Source organism: Heptranchias perlo, chromosome 27 (genome assembly GCF_035084215.1).
Source record: "Heptranchias perlo isolate sHepPer1 chromosome 27, sHepPer1.hap1, whole genome shotgun sequence".
Taxonomy (NCBI): Eukaryota; Metazoa; Chordata; class Chondrichthyes; order Hexanchiformes; family Hexanchidae; genus Heptranchias; species Heptranchias perlo.
The window spans coordinates 25,486,745-25,503,900 of record NC_090351.1 but is presented as its reverse complement, the minus strand read 5'-3'; the positions used below and the strand labels follow the sequence as shown (position 1 = coordinate 25,503,900).

At 39.9% G+C, this 17,156-nt stretch overlaps 1 protein-coding gene across 5 annotated transcripts in view; it reads left to right on the top strand.

Annotated features, from left to right (window-relative positions):
- Positions 1–17,156, top strand: part of celsr2 (cadherin, EGF LAG seven-pass G-type receptor 2) — a 229,031-nt gene that overhangs the window by 187,610 nt on the left and 24,265 nt on the right. For all 5 annotated transcript variants that reach the window (XM_068007462.1, XM_068007464.1, XM_068007463.1 and 2 more), the window contains exons 15-24: positions 896–1,079; positions 1,581–1,682; positions 3,864–3,958; positions 4,807–5,016; positions 7,004–7,187; positions 8,981–9,124; positions 11,827–12,007; positions 12,160–12,327; positions 14,187–14,313; positions 16,849–17,049. In XM_068007462.1, coding sequence (XP_067863563.1) covers positions 896–1,079; positions 1,581–1,682; positions 3,864–3,958; positions 4,807–5,016; positions 7,004–7,187; positions 8,981–9,124; positions 11,827–12,007; positions 12,160–12,327; positions 14,187–14,313; positions 16,849–17,049 — 1,596 coding nt within the window. The remainder of the gene's footprint in view (positions 1–895; positions 1,080–1,580; positions 1,683–3,863; positions 3,959–4,806; positions 5,017–7,003; positions 7,188–8,980; positions 9,125–11,826; positions 12,008–12,159; positions 12,328–14,186; positions 14,314–16,848; positions 17,050–17,156) is intronic.

Below are 17,156 nucleotides of genomic sequence, written 5' to 3'. Positions count from 1 at the left end.
TTAAGTTCTAATGAAAAACTGTTCTTGCCGCTTCATTCCTTTTCAACTTCATGTTAGACCACCAAGTAGACCCTCAGAAAATGTAGCTAAATGCATCACACCACCAATAACACTAATTAGGTAGAGCTTTGACGAAACACTGAAGAAAATATGCCTTCTTTTACATTGAGGGTACGCACTATGAATGGTAAATATTTATACCTAAATCATTCCAAATACTTTGTCATGTCTTGTTTTTGAAACTATTCATTTTCCATGCATTCCCACTTACAGGGTTACTTTGTGCAATCCTGTATGTTTTCCAGCAGCTATATAGAAGACTGGTATGGTTAAATTCAAGATTGGGAGCTGACACTTAAGATTCCCATATATTTGAAGGATGCTTAGTTCTTCTTAGTGTCAATGTGATTGTTTGTAGACCAATCTTCCTAAGCCATTTTTTAAGAGTCTCTGTTGAGTATACTTCGTCCAATGTATAGCTGCTGAAATAAAGGATATATATATATATACATAAACCTGAGGCTGTGCAGTATGGTGGAGCATTACATTACTGCTCCCACAACTGACCCACAGTTCCACAGAGTGGTACAATGTGGGTTGACACTCAGTTTCCCACGTGGCATGTTCCTGTCCGAAAGAGGGGGTGAATGGAAGCTTCCCCAAATACAAGAAGACTAAATTAACAGGTGAATCATCTTGTGTGTCTCATAGAGAACAACTTAAGGGTGGTATTATTGGAGGCCTGGGAATTGGTTATGTGTTGCCAATCATGGTATGTGCTCAAAATATCAAGAGAGAAAATAAGGAAAAGGAAAAATACAGGAAGTAAATCTGTGTCTCTATTTTGCAGTGTTAGTTACACAGCTATAAAGTGGTAATACATCATTTTGTTTAGGAAAATCACTACTGGCCTCCAGGAAGCAATTCCTGCTACCTGTGTGACTGTTATTCAATTGGTTCACTTGCCCGCTCGTGCGCTATGGAGACAGGACAGTGCCAATGTAAACCTGGTGTGATCGGACGACAGTGTGACCGCTGTGACAATCCTTTTGCGGAAGTCTTCAGCAATGGCTGTGAAGGTGAGTTTATGTGGGATTGAATTTTTAAGCTTGTGATGGACTTAAGAACAATAAATATTTATATTAAAAAAAGGGCAATAGAATTAGGCAACCATTAACTTTTAGTGCTGAACTATAATGAAAGTACAGAAAATATAGCTACAGAATGCTGTACGTTTGCGCATAAATAACGGCAAGCGCCATTAGTCTCACCATTATTTTGACAGCAAATTTTGGCCCAATATTTAATGTCTATGTTAAAATACTAAATGTTTCAAAACAATATTATAGCAATGTATTCATGTAAAGAATGATCATTTGTTCAACATATTATTGGAGCAAACTCAAAATCTTGTTCTATATTTGATTTGTATGCATAAACACTGATGCAGGTTGATACAGCCTAGAACCAGCAGTTTTTATGGGAATGGATAATTAATGTGATAGGAAAGTAATTTATTTTTGGTTTCACTTCAGCTTTAACTGTATCCCGCCTTTTTCATCTGTTTATTTTCCCTTCAGTGATTTATGACAGTTGCCCACGAGCCATGGAGGCAGAGATCTGGTGGCCTAGAACCAAGTTTGGACTCCCTGCTGCAGTGCCTTGTCCCAAAGGATCAATTGGTAATGTTGTTATTGCACTTTCATAAGTCTTCAAAATATTTCCTTGTTAATCACCCGGAACAGTTTAATCTGACTCTGTTGTTGACACAGTGTAAAGATATAGTTTAACATCACAGGAGGTGAGGAATGACTTTCATTTAAACTAGTGGGAAGTGCTGAGCTTCTAGGCTGCTTCTTTTGTTTCCTTTAGCTGACTTTTTAAATGTATGAAGAAAGAAAGATACCTTCTGTGAAATTAAGAAGAAACCTACAACCTAGCTCATTGAGGGTAGAACTTTAAAAACGTATTGCCGGGGAATTTCCTCACTGCTTCTCCCACTCCACTGCCGTAACTTGGGCGGAAACTCGGTTTGTACACGTAAACAATGGCTTTTGCTGAACTTCTGCTAAAGTCATGTTGGGCAGAGCAGGAGAAGCCCTGAGGAAATTCCCAGCGTATATTTTTAGGAACAGGCCTGAATCTTATATAGAATTGTTTTGATACCTCATGCTACACTAGCATTTTGTAAACATCTGTGATTGTAAATTCCAGCAAGTACAGGGTCAAGAACTTTTCTGTGTCTAGTTATACCGCGCGCATACATACAAAAGCAGGGAAGTGATGACAAATCTGCATAAGATGTTGGTTAGGCCATTGTTACATACTGTGTGCAATTTTGGGCAGCACTATAGAAAGGATATTGGAACCAAGGAAAATTTGTAATGTAGATCCACCAGAACAATATCAAGGTTGAGAAGATAGATTTATGATGAGAGATTTTAAAGCCCAGGATTGTATTCACTGGAACAGAGAAAGTTAAAGGTTAATAGAAGTGTTTAAAATTTTGAAAAGGTTTGAGAGGATCAATAATGAAAGATAACTTCCTCTAATCAGTGAATTGGTAAGAAGGGGGCATAAATTTATGATTAGTGCTGGAAACAGAAAGGGGAAAATTAAAATAAATGTTTTCACATAAAATGTTATTAGAATTATTTTGATACCTCATGCATTTTGTCGACGTCAGTGATTGTAAGTTCCAGCAAGCACAGAGTCAAGAACTTTTATGTGTCTAGTTATACCGGGAATACATACAAATCTTTGCCACAAATCAGTATTGAAGCCCAGTCGATCATGACATATGAAAGGGAATTAGAAAAATACAAAGAAAAATTGTTAAAGAACAGAGAAATGGGACTGCAATAGATAGCTCCAATAGGGGTGCTAGTGACAGCACAGCCATGATGGGCCAAATAGTCTCCTTCTAAATAAGCCTGTTTATTTTAATTTTTATTCAGAAATTGGGGGAATGTTGTAAATAAGACCTGCTGATCTTAGATTGAGCTGGGTAATCTGTTTAGCTGCTCAAGTCTCTTCCCCTACATTGTATTTGTGCATACTTGTGTGAACATTTTGTCAGAAGTTTGTATTTTATGTCAGTGCCTACTTGTTTCTCCAGGAAGGATCATCACTAAAATCCAAACGAGAATGTATTTGTCAGTTGAACACTACATATCAATTTTCTTGTATTTTGTTAATGAACAGGAGTCTCTACTCTTCTTCAAATAGGAATTTATGGGAATTTATATGTCCATCTAAGCAGGAAGATGGCTTAACATCTCATCAGAAAGTGAACACCTTCAACAATGCAGCACTCTCTCAGTACTGCATTAAAATGTCAGCCTGGATGATGTGATCAAGTTTTGACATGGAGCTTGAACCCCTGACCTTCTGCCTGAGGCAAGGGTGCTGCCAACAGAGTCGCTGAAATCCCAGGGCTTGGGCATGTCAAGGCAGTCCGAATCTGAACTCAATATATTTCAGATTTACCAATCTTACATTTGTTTTTGGATCTTCAATATGCAATCCTTTTCATTTGCAGCTCGGGTGTTATGTGTTGCGTGACTTTTTTGCTGTACTTTACTGAAATGGATGTAGAAGCATCTAGAATCATCTAAATTGGGCAAAGTTTAAAAATACAAACTATGTCCAGCTAAGTTTGGGATGAGCCACAAAGCTCATTTACTTCTTCCTGACCTTGTCAAGTAGGTAGAATGTCGCTGAAGTGATTTGGTCCTTCCAAGTCGGCTCTGCGCTTGAGCTTTTGCACGCAATGATTTTGGTGGCACCTGGCATATTCCTATCTCTGTACCAAAGACTGTCTTGGGCAGACACTGAAATACTGTATCTTTTTTTTTCTACAGGAACAGCAATCCGACATTGTGATGAACACAGGGGCTGGCTCCCTCCTGATCTCTTTAATTGTACCACCAATACCTTTGCAGAGCTGAAAAACTTTGTAAGTTTCAGTGGGAGAAATTGGTTACAAGGTTGAGATGAACAAGAAGTTGAGGTTTCAAAGTTCCTTCTAATGTACATAATGTTTTTCATATTTCCATGTATGTGATATATAGTCCTTTCTGGAAGTAATACTGTGCAGAATTTCCTCCTCATGAAGGAACAGAGTAGCTCCTGAAATTACAGTTAAGCTGCATCTATGTGAAAAGTGTTAAACCCAGATAGCAGCCTGTTCCATGCTAATGTACTGGTGCTCTGTGCACTCAAATAGTCGGATATATGTTTGTAGTCATAATTTGCCAAGCAGTCATTTGTCTTCTGTGTGAGGCACAAAGAGAAGGATAATTTTAAGATTATAACTGGTAATCTGGTCAAGTTACACAATTGCTTAATGTAGCTAGACTCAATGTAATATATGACAGTCTTATCATTAATGCTCTGTCACTGTTAAAGGAGAGAGGGAGAGAGAGACACACATTAGGGAGATCAGATTAGAAACTGAATATCCACATTATCCTCAGAAGTAAAATATTTTAATCATATCTTTCTTTCATTTTGATGTTTAAGCTTTTTTCCAGGATGCTAGGTGATAAGGGCAGAATTCAATATTTTGGTCTAGACTACAATTGCAGAATGCTTCTGATTTCCTCATCCCTCACTCTTTCTTCAGACAACTGTAGTTAAAGCTCTTGCGACAATCTCATCAAATACTTACTTTAGAGAGATTTCACTTTCAACATCCCCTTAACCTAAAAAGAACTGGTCCCTGAATTTTGGTAACATAAAGATATGTACTTTCGTGATTGTTGAGAGGTTTTGTCACTTTCTCAAAATGTATCTTTTGCGCAGGCTGATAAACTGAAACGGAATGAAACTTTGTTGGATATGGGAGAATCCAAGAAAATTGCCCTAATGTTACGGAATGCCACTCAGCACACGAATGAATATTTCGGCAGTGATGTAAAGATAGCGTACCATGTGACCTCAAAAATCTTAGAATTTGAGAACACGCAGCAGGGATTTAACTTGGCTGCAACCCAGGATGTCCAGTTTACAGAGGTAAAGGAGTTCAGAACGCAGAAAGATGGTTAATGCAGTGCATGGCACCTGAAACACTCAACACATCGGGTGCAATCACTTCTCATTATCAAGTGCTGAGGCCTACTCAACGTCTAATGTGCAGGACGTTTCATAGTGCGGGTCCCAAATAATCTCAGTGCATAAAGACTAAGCAAATATTGTGCACAGGACTTGTTAAGGCCCCAATTACTATGTAAATTAGGGGCAAGCATCATAATGCACTTGGAGCACCTGAGAAGTGCTGCAGACACTCGGCAGCCATTTGTAGCGGGCCCTTCAAGAGAGGCATTTCAGTGGATGGCCTGCATTACTCAGTGGCCGTCTCCTCCACAGAGGGCATTTTTCATTGCAGCTCTCCTGCTGCTTGGCCTCTAATACCCAATCAATGCAGCAGGCATTTTTTGTTTTGGCCATTTAAAAAAAAAATCAGGCACTGCTTTGAGGGCAGCCATCAATTCTTCAACAGATGCTGGCACCTGATAACCCAAACACGTGACCTCAGCGCTCTCTAAGTATGTCATGTGCAAATATTTAAATTAGCTGACCTCGCTTATGGGCAGGGTCTGCTTGAAGTTCCATAGTTATGACCAATGTAGTGCCCAATGTCAGTCTCCATTTTATACTTCAAATTGTCAATTATCGTAGGTTTATCTATTTCCGTTTTTGCATATCGTCAAGACTTGTGAAACTAGTTTTCTTGCTAGTCAGATGTATTTTTTTTAAATGACTGATACAATGACTTTGGATACATTAAAATTTAGAGTCACTTATAGTCCAAAAAGGAACGCATACTGAAAATCAACAGCATTTGCTTTGAAAGGTGCTGATATAATTTCTAGTGGATTTGATCAATAAAATTTTGTTTTACTGTATTTTGAATGAATTATTGCTGTAAGTGTAATATTTAAAAATCAGTTGATGAAACAAAACCTTGCAGGCCCCGTCAAGTCATCAAACTGGATCTTGAATGAGTCTAGAGTTTTTGGGGGTGATTTTAAACCCCAAGAATGGGTGGGTTGGGGGCGGGTGGGAGTTGAAAATAGTTGTTTTTTTGTGTCGCAACCACAAAATGTTTGGACTTTGCATTCCCAGCAGGAAGCCTGTACTTTTACACGCCAATGTTAAACCCGGAAATAAAGCCGGGTTGCAATTGCAACCCAAAAACCAACTATTTTCAACTCCCACCCCCCCCAACTCACCGTTCTTGGGGTTTAAAATCACCCCTTATGCTTCCACTACTCTACCCAGAAGACCATTCCAAGTGTTGATCATTCTTTGCATGAATAGTTTCTTCCTGACTTTTGTGCTAAGTAGACCTTTCACCAGTTTAGTTCGTTCCTTCCCTGCTTTGTAAAACTTGCTGGCCAAGAGAGGCAGTGTGCATCCAGCCCCTTTCCATTGCTGCTGTGTACTTGGGCACCAGAAAGCATGAGAGTGACCAGGGATGATTCATCCTCTGATTTTATTTATTTTTGTCCTTCCCAGCTGTGATAGGGAGCTCACCCTGTGGGGACCTTTAGGGCCGTTAAATTTATGCGTGTAAATGGAGTTTCCTCCCCATTACTGGCAAAGTAACACTGGCGGAGCAGGAGCAGCTACGAGGAATTTCCTGGTCTAGGTATATCACTGCTCTATATTGGAGCATATTAGCAAAGCCGTCTGATGCACTACAAGCTAACCTATACCAACCAGGGTTTTAACAGAATATTTGATTCTATTCAATTTGTTAAATGGAGGAAAGTCTTTTAGCATTGCCAATGAAGGGGAACCAGCCAGTGTTGAATTTTGATTGATTACTTTTGGCAATCAAGAAATTTCTGCATTAACTTCCATCAGGAGATTCAGTAGATGGATACAGCCCACAATAGGGTTGATCAATTGTGGTCTGTGGATGGACTGAATGACCTCTGCTTATTCTAACTTAATGAACTAATAAATTGCCCATTTTGTTTTGTTACATTTTCAGAACCTTATTAAAGTTGGAAGCGCTATTCTTGATGTTAGTAACAAAAAGCACTGGGACATGATCCAGCAAACAGATGGAGGGACTGCACACCTGCTCAGGCACTATGAGGATTATGCAAATGCTCTGGCACAAAACATGAGAAAAACCTACCTCAGCCCTTTCACCATCGTCACGCCCAATATTGGTGAGCACTACAGAAGCAGGAGCTTGGGTGGGCTCGAATCAGTAACGTGTAGTGCCTTCTAGAATATATTAATTATAAAACTTTTATTCTGAGTGGTCTTCAAACTGTATCAGATTGACTGAATCTTTTCATCGGTTTTGGTGTTGGTTACACCAATAGCACTGTTCCCCTAACAGGGGCTCCTCAGCATGCTGGTATGTTTAACCCTTTAAATACTGAATCTCAAATTCTTGCTTTTTAGTATAAACTGCAGTGCTCAAATTCAAAAATCATTAGAAGCTAAACTCAATTCCCTAGGCTTCCTTCCTAGACATTGAAGTTTGGGCAGCACACCACTTTCATACAGTATTTTCATTTCAGTTTAAACTGAAGCTTCATTTCACTCACCCAGAATTGAGATTATGGCAATTGTACTTATGAACTTTGAGTCTGCAGTTGTCCAGTTTACACCAAGTTTTCAGCAACTTGAGATTAATGGGAACATGGACTTTATATGTAGCTCACAAAGACAAAAAGCTTAGACACCTATGTCCCAAATAAGCAGTAGATGATGTAACCTGCTTACATTCTGCTTTATTTTGATGCACAGATTTCACCATCATTCTCACAGAATTTTGTGTCAATTATTTTAGCATTAATGTAAACAATCTTACAACACCAAGTTATCAAATAAAATTGTTGGACTATAACTTGGTGTTGTAAGATTGTTTACATTTGTCAACCCCAGTCCATCACTGGCATCTCCACATCATTTGAGCATTAATGGCATGGTTGAAATTAAGAAAGAAAAACCACAGCTTTTGTGATGTGCAAGTAATATTAAAATTAGAGTCTCAACTAGAAATCTTGAAGACAAATTTCAGCAATCTAGGAGTCCATTACATTACAACATTAGAATTCATGCAAAGCAATTTTGGCTTCTCATTGATGATAAACTTGTGTTTTATAAATTGAGTATTAAGCCTGTCCTGACTCTAGAGTGAAGTGGAGTGAGATTCATTCTTCAGGGAATCTCACTGTGCTTCTCTCCAATGTTAGGTTTCACCCTGACTCTTGATTCAGTCTGCATTTAAACTGCAGGGGATTCACACTCACAAGGGGTAATGGTCAAAATAGCTCTACAACATTGTAGCCCTAGTTCTCTGACTGCGCTGCCTTCAAGCACAGGACTGTAGAATTGCCCCTTATAACTGCTGTGTCTGTGAGAATTGAAACTGCTTCACACCAACACTAAATTGCAGTGTAAATGCCAGATCAGAGAAAAGGAGTTTGGGTTTGGCTTGACTTCTTGCCCTGCTCAAGCATATGTCAAGGGCAGTTCACTTAAGAGCAGCATTAATGGCATTTATTTAGAGTGATCATGATGTGCTTCTGAAATGGGAACATAGTGTGAAAGTAGGAAGCTAATATTGAGAATAAAGATAATGCGCTAGACATTGACTATTAGGTGGCTGACTGGCGGAGTGTGCTGGCCGACTGTGCGATAGTACCGATTGGAGGTGCGGTCCATTTTGAAGGTCGGGACTCATTACCATACTGTGGTGTGGGCGGAAAATAGTCGCCTCACGCAGCTTGCTGGCTCTGGGTTGGCACAATATCAGGCAGCCCATTCGCGTTAACAGGGCAGTAAGCCATTTTCGGGCCACTACCGCCCTGCTTATGCCGGGCCGCCCAAATTAAAATCTAACCCAATGTGTGTGCAAAAGGCTTTAGAGCTCCAATCATGTCCAGCTTTTACCTTTGGAACAGATGCTATCTGATCACTAAAGACTAACTGAAGTCATTTTTTCCAGTTATTTCAGTCGATCGTCTTCACAAAATGAATTTCTCTGGAGTGAAACTTCCTCGATATGACTTTATCCGAGGGGAGAAACCTGAAGACTTGGAGACTATCGCAATCCTTCCAGAATCAATCTTCACACCTGCAGAAATTAAAGGTAAGAACACTTCCTTTTAAGAAGTATAACATTAAATATCATAATTTCTACAGCATAGTACAGTATTTGTGATTCCACCCCTTCCACAGCCATCTGTTCCCGCTCTGCTGGGAAGGGTGACTTATTTAATTGCAAATGTCTTTAAATATTAACCTTTCATTCTACCATTAAAATGCTTCACTGTGTCTTAAACAAACTGCAAAAGGACTCCTTCCCCCTCCAATCAAAACACTGAACTCCTGCTAAAACAGGCAACTCAGAATCACGTCTTTATCAAGTAATGTAACACCACATTTGTCTACAGAACAACAGTGACAAAACTTCAAAAGTAATTAATTGGCTGTAAAGCACTTTGGGATGTCCTGAGGAGGACACACAAGGTGCTGTGTAATTGTAAATTCTTTCTTTCCAAGAAAAATATTGATCATATTTTCACCAGACTTTGACTTTAGATAAACCTAATGGGAGTGAATTTCCTCGGGGCTTCTCTTGCTCTGTCACTGTTCACCGGTGGAAACCCCATTTCCACGCGTTAAACAGGACTTCCGCTGAAGTTATAGCAGAGCGGGAAAAGCCCCAAGCAAATTCATCTCCAATAACTTTCTTATGTCCACTGCAAAATTAATAATTGCAGGATGGTAGTCACTTGCATTATAATAAAACAATGTCATGCCAAGAGTGCGCAAACGCTTTTTATGTAATAAAGATGCCTAAAAATGTTTGCATTTGATCTAAGTTGTTGGAAACTGGGGCCATGGGATCTACATTGGTATTTGCATGCCTGAATGTGCTTTATTTCCCTGGGGTTTTGATTGCTTTTTGAATGATTTTCATCACTACCTCTGTGAACACCATGATGTGGAGATGCGGTGATGGACTGGGGTGGATAGATGTAAGGAGTCGTACAACACCAGGTTATAGTCCAACAGCTTTATTTGAAATCACAAGCTTTCGGAGCTTTGCTCCTTTGTCACCTGAGTGAATGCTGAGAATGTTGACTCTCACAACAAGATGCATTAGACCCGTCCCTGCTCTCCATCCAGAACGTGGTTGGACACTGCTTGCCCTTTGCCATGACGTGCCCTGTTGGAGCTGCTCATTATAGGTTGGGCTTGCTTTCTTCTGCTGGCCTGTAGCGGTTATTCCGATTGGTCGAGCTGACCATGATGACGGCTTCCCTCTCCGTACAAAATTCCTGGTGTTTCCATGGTGCTGAAGTCCGGCGGCTTCACCCGTGTTATACAGCACTTTAGCAAATAATCAATAAGCAGTAAGCAAGGAAGTGTTGTACGACTCCTTACATCTGTCAACACCTTGTGAGGTCATTGGGTGAGCATTGCCCACATGTCCAGTTTATAAATAAGACAAAACTTTATGAGATGACTGACAAATATATCACTGAGGAAATGCTGGCCATAATATATGCCATTGGAATAAGATGACATATCAATTATTTTTGTATTTAAGTGCCATATTTTGAGGTATTTGTAATGGTTACTAGGTCATTAATAGATAATTGATGGCACAGACTGCTTGACAAAAGGGTGTAAAGCAGTGTTGTCCAATAGAAATCGCTGACTAGCCACAGCTGTTGCTACAGCAACACTTTTTAGGCACATGCACTAATTTTAGTAAATAATATCTTACACACCATACAGGTAAATGTACTTCATGTGTATATTTACTTAACAAAATAATTTCAGTGTAAAACTTTGCAGTCTTTCTAATTCACCAAAATTTGGAATTCTGCTATCAATTTATCAGACACAGCACATCTTAGTGCAGCTCCTAGGTTTTTGTCCAGCAGTTGCGAGTGGTACTTTGACTTCATCAGAGTGAATGCTGAGAATGTTGACTCTCACAACAAGATGCATTAGACCCGTCCCTGCTCTCCATCCAGAACGTGGTTGGACACTGCTTGCCCTTTGCCATGACGTGCCCTGTTGGAGCTGCTCATTATAGGTTGGGCTTGCTTTCTTCTGCTGGCCTGTAGCGGTTATTCCGATTGGTCGAGCTGACCATGATGACGGCTTCCCTCTCCGTACAAAATTCCTGGTGTTTCCATGGTGCTGAAGTCCGGCGGCTTCACCCGTGTTATACAGCACTTTAGCAAATAATCAATAAGCAGTAAGCAAGGAAGTAAAGCACACACAATGATCAAAAAACACTTGTGCACTCTGCTTTTCGTCTTATCATGTTACCAACAAAAGCTCAAAAGGTTAAAGTAGACTCTGTGTGAATATGAGTATTGAGATCACATGCCCAACAATCAAATGAAATTTACCACATCTTGATTCCCAATTAGCCACATTGGTGTAAAGTCATTGTAGCCCAATGGAGGACTGCAGTTAAAAACAAAAGTACAAAGCAAAACTTTTTGTTCTTATCAATTAGTGACAAGGAATTGAAATGGGTAAACCTACATTAATGCAGCTTACTCTCAAAACACAACTTTCTCTTGTCTGATGTGTTTTAAATGGAGTAGACTGTACGCCCTCTTTCTGACCCATAAAAAAAAGGGCATTGTCTTCAATACAGTCTGTTTGATTAAATGTCAATATAAACTTTTGACACCAATTAACACAGCAAATTGGAAAACCCAGCAGTCAAGAGTTCAGATTATATGGATCAACCAGGATTTCTTATTGGAGCTTTTTGTCAGTAATAGCAGTTTTAAGGAAATGTAAACTTGTTTTATTCAGTTTCTTTACCAGAAAACCCCAAAGTCCCAACCTCCTCATCTGAAGAGGAAAGCACACCTCTGAACAGAAAGAAGCGACAACCAGATTCAAATGAGCAAGATGCCATTGCCAGTATAATCATCTATTGGACACTGGGAGAGCTTTTACCAGAGCAGTACGACCCTGACAAAAGAAGTCTAAGGTAAACCTTAATGGAAAAAACATAAAGGTATAGCATACCTGCTCAGCCCTCAATCCACAAATTAGAAAAAAATATCGTAACAAAGGTGGAAATAGAATCCATTTGTTAATTAAGTTTCTGCAGTGTAAATATGTGATTTATGTCTCTCTCAGGGTTCCTAAGCGACCTGTTATTAACAGCCCCATAGTTAGTATTGCTGTCCATGACAACGATGAATTATTGCAGCATCAGCTGGAAAAACCGATCAGAGTGCAGTACAGGCTTTTTGAAACTGAAGAGCGATCCAAGCCAATTTGTGTCTTCTGGAACCACTCCATCCCGTAAGACATCTCACTCATTATTTCTAGCCCTGAATGTCTTAGGGAATAGACTGTATCATTTCTAATAAGCCCACAACGCAGCATATATGGATAATGAGGTAGTTCGATAAAGGACCTGATATCTGGTAACAAGTGGTCTGCCTGGTCTTGTGTCAGAATGATTGATCTTTCTTAACAATACAAGCAGATTGATATTCTTTTAAATCTTGTGTCAAGGTAACCCTCTAATTTCCAAGCTCCATTTTTGTGCCACAAAGAAAATAGCGGGCCTCTGTGAAGTATTTTAGTCTAATGAAATAAATCTTTTCTGTCTCACTTTGGTTTAAAGAAAAAATTATTCATTTTTCCCAGGGGTCAGAATCAAAGATGGAATTTTCCATTTTAGGCCTCAGAATGACATATTCTTGCATAGTCCAGTGATCTGGTAATTGAACCACACATAGTCAAACTGGAAGGGGGCCAGCCTGACCCAAACGGTGCCTAATGGGTAGTTATAACTTCATATTACTGCAGAAAGCTGCCAGGCAATCACCAGCCTTAGTCTATTTGTATAGCACTTAAACTGATTGTTAACAAATATTAAACCTTTATTCACCCCCTCCTTTCCTGAAGGCAGTAGCTAATACTGGGCAGCTCTGTGGACTCCAGCAATTCTTTGGTAGCCGAGAAAGAGACAGGTACTATTTGCCAATGGTTGGTATCACAACAATGCCTGAAATGGCCCTCAATAGATGCCAGGAGTGGAAACTGCCACAGCCCAGGGGGTTGAAGACCTGTTGTGTGATCAGCTGAGTTCAAGTAACTCAGTACAGATGAGGGACTGAACCAAGGAATGTTCTGATTTGAATGGCTTTTGCGCGCCTTATTTCCAATAAAATATATTAATATACGGGCGAAGTGTTCATTTGTATATATATTATATATTAATATATTACATTGGAAATATAAATGGAAGGTAATAAATTCAGTATATATTTTTTAAAAATTATACGAGAACATGTTTTTTTTATCTCTTCTAATATCCCCTCCAATTTTCTCTTTCTTTTACTTTTCTGCTCCTAAAGGCAGTCTTATGCTAGTATGCAGTTCCACAGGAATTAATAGCCCTCCATTTAGTCACTGAAGTGACCATTCATCATATGTCAGCCCAGATAGTGAGTGGCGACAACCTAGTTTATCATGGGGGAAATCTCTGTTGAGCCTGATTCTGCTGTCATCTGAAACCCACACAGGGGCCCCTGGATAGCAATTAGGAGGTACCTACATTAATAAAAGAGAATTGCTTAGTGTCTCTCTGTTCTGAGGTGACTTACTGGCCAGTAGTAATCACATGACTGAGTATTGCTTAATGCAATTTTTTCAAGTGCTGCAGATTTGTCCATGTGAACAGTGTGACAGATGAGATTTTTCAGTCATTGGCCCATGGTAACTGCTTCTCATTAATCCATGTTAACCACGTGATTATCACAAGGAATTATACTACAATGACAAAATAACATCACAGAACAGTTTCAACTGATTTTCTTGGGGTACAAAAAAATCCCTTCAAATTATGTTAGCAGGGTCATAAATAAAATAGAAATTGAGCAGGGAGGATTCAACATTTTCTTCCCATTTATTCTGGAATAAAATATATATGTAGTTCAGACAGGTGAACAATGCAATAGCAAGAAATTCTATATTATATATAATACATATATGGTGTAATACAGATAGTATACATCTTAAGCTAATTAGAAATTGCTGTACCAATGCTGTCTTGAACTTGATGAAGTTTAGAAATACATTATGCCGCATTTAGGTTTAATAACTTATCTCTAAATGCCACTTTTCTCATTCTTTGGTCCACACTGGTGCAGTGTTGGTGGAACAGGAGGCTGGTCATCCAAAGGATGTGAATTAGTCTTCAGGAACGAGACCCACATCAGCTGCCAGTGTAATCATATGACCAGTTTTGCTGTTCTCATGGACGTTTCCAGACGAGAGGTAAATCACAGTCTCTTTGGGGAAAAATATTACATTTTTACTTCTGATTTCGGTACGGGACTTTCTCATATTGAGCGTGTTCAATAAGTAAGTAGCCTGAGGTATGCAACACATTTGCAATGTGACAGATTCCATTATATTATTGTTTACATAGCATTCTGGTTCTCATAAGAAGATTGTAAGTTTCTTTCTATAACATTAACATTTAAATTAAAGTTTATTGTACCCTCCCTCTTGGTACTTTTTTTGTTAAGAGTTGCTTTGTGGAGCTGATCCTTTCTCCCAGTCAGGCTTTATAGTCAGTCTATCATGCCTGTGACTGTCCCATTGAGAATCTGAAGTGGGTGGGTGTGTACAACTCCAACCACCTCAGCCACTTTGAAATGATGGCTCTGAAATGGTAGGATTTTTTTTTCTTGAGAAACTACAGTGAAGGGCCAAAGCCAATAGTTCAGGCACCCCTAAGGTTAAAAATAGTAAAGGAGAAGACAGGATAAATAAGGAAGTAATTAAGTGCCATTAAGCTTGAGTTTTAAAAGCCTGAAGCAGATAAGAGGAAGGCAAGTCCGAGAAAAGAAAGAAAGAATTTGCATTTATATAGCGCCTTTCACAACCTCGCAGCTAATGAAGCACTTTTGAAGTGTTGTCACTGTTGTAATGTAGGGAAATGCGGCTGCCAGTTTGCAAGGTCCCACAAACAGCAATGCAATAAATGACCAGATAATCTGTTTTAGTGATGTAGAATGAGGGACAAACCATGGCCAGGGCATCAAGAGAACTGCTTTGCTCTTCGAATAATGCCGGGGATCTTTTACATCCACCTGAGTGGGAGGATGGAGCCTCCGTTTAATGTCTCATTCAAAAGACAGCATCTCTAAAAAAAATTCTGAAGAACAACTTTATCTGTGACTGTGATTGTGCGGCATTACCTCTCCTTAATCTCCTTGACCTCTCTGCAGACTTCAACATGGTCGATTATACCATCCTATTTCACCTCTCCTCCAATGTCTAGGTTGGTGGGACTACCATCACTTGGTTCCACTATTAACCTATCCAAGAGCATCTTTAGCAATGGCTTCTCTTCCCACCCCAACATCATTAATTCTGGAGTCCCCAAAGATCCATTCTTGGCCCCCTCCTCTTCCTCATCTACATGCAGCTACTTGGCAACATTATCCACAGACATGAGGTTAGTTTCCACATGTACGCTAATGACACCCAACCCCACCAAACCAGCACCTCTGTCAGCTCCTTCATAGCATTTGTGCTATTGGGCTGCTTGTCCAGTCTTGGATAAGCCATAATTTTCTGCGGCCTAAACATTGGGAAGACTAAAGCCCCCACCACAAACTCTGCACCCTCAACACTAACTCTTTCCTCCCTCCCTGGTAAACGTCTCAGGATAAACCAGACTGTTTTCAACCTTGGCATCCTGTTTGACCATGAGCTGAGTTTCCAAACCCATATCATCTCCATCACAAAGGCTGCCTACTTCCACCTCCGGAAAAAAAAATTGCCCACCTCCATCTCTACCTAAACCCATCCACCACTGAAACCATCATTCATACTTTCTAATACCTCCAGTTTCTGGTCTGTGCTGAGTTAGTTGATCACAGGTGGGACAGTAACTGGGATGCTACAATGGCCTTCGTGCTGGGAAGGGGAAAATTGGCCCGGGTTCCTGCTCCTAGTCATTATGCAGGAACTCTTACTGGCAAGTACATGTGTGCAGGCATTGGGTGAAGAGAGGACTGAGCTCGGCTGTGATGTCCACAAGATTGAAAAACCTAGTGATGCACATTGTATAGACTCACACATGGAAGAACAAAAAGTCCAGAGTGAGCAAGGCTAAAACAGTCCATCAAGCCTGTTCCATCTGGAGTCCAGAATAGCACTGAAGTAAGGTACCAGATGCTGGCCAACGCCCTTGGAATCATATCTCAGCAAGAGTTAGCCCCTTCAGGAGAAGTGAGGGGAGGGGGGCAAAGAAGAGAATGTTCAAAACATAAACTGATTCTTAACCCACATAGACTAATTAGCCTTGTCCAGCTACACTGGAATCAAATCACAAATGAAGAAAGTGCACCTAAAGACCATTTTTTTTACTTCTTTTACAAAATTTTACCTATTTTGTAAAACAAATACACTATGAATATCTGTTGAATGAAGTTTATATCCCACTCTCTGGCTGACCATAATTTCATTTAAGTTTTGGCACTTTGTGAGTTATTAAAGCAGCCTCCATGTGGGGTATAAAATGTGTCACATGAGTCTTCAGAATGTTTATATACATAGATGAGCGATGAATTCAAAGTACTTTTTGTGGTGCAATGCATAGCAATGACCTTATGTATCACCCATCGTGACGTGTGATTGCAATAGCATGAACAAAGTTGTAAAATCTCCTAAAGGGCGGGGGTTACAAATTGCACAACTTTATATGTAACTAGTAAGACACCAGGGCAGATAGTGTGTGTATAACTATTGTATTACTGCACTGTACTTGAAATCCCAATTTTGCAATTCTCTCCTCAGAATGGTGAAATTTTACCTCTGAAGCTGGTCACGTACTCCACTGTGGCTGTCTCACTTGGTGCTTTGCTGCTGTCCTTCTTGATCCTCCTATTTCTGAGGTCCCTTCGCTCAAACCAGCACAGCATCAGTAAGAACATGGTAGTGGCGCTCTTCTTCTCTGAGCTCATCTTCCTCCTTGGCATTAATCAAGCAGACAATCCAGTAAGTGATGATAGGGGTCTGGTAGGGGTTATTTGATCAACATCAGGTTTTCCTCCTTGTATCAGTGAATGACATTGAATCAAGTCAGTGACAACTTGACAGTTGAT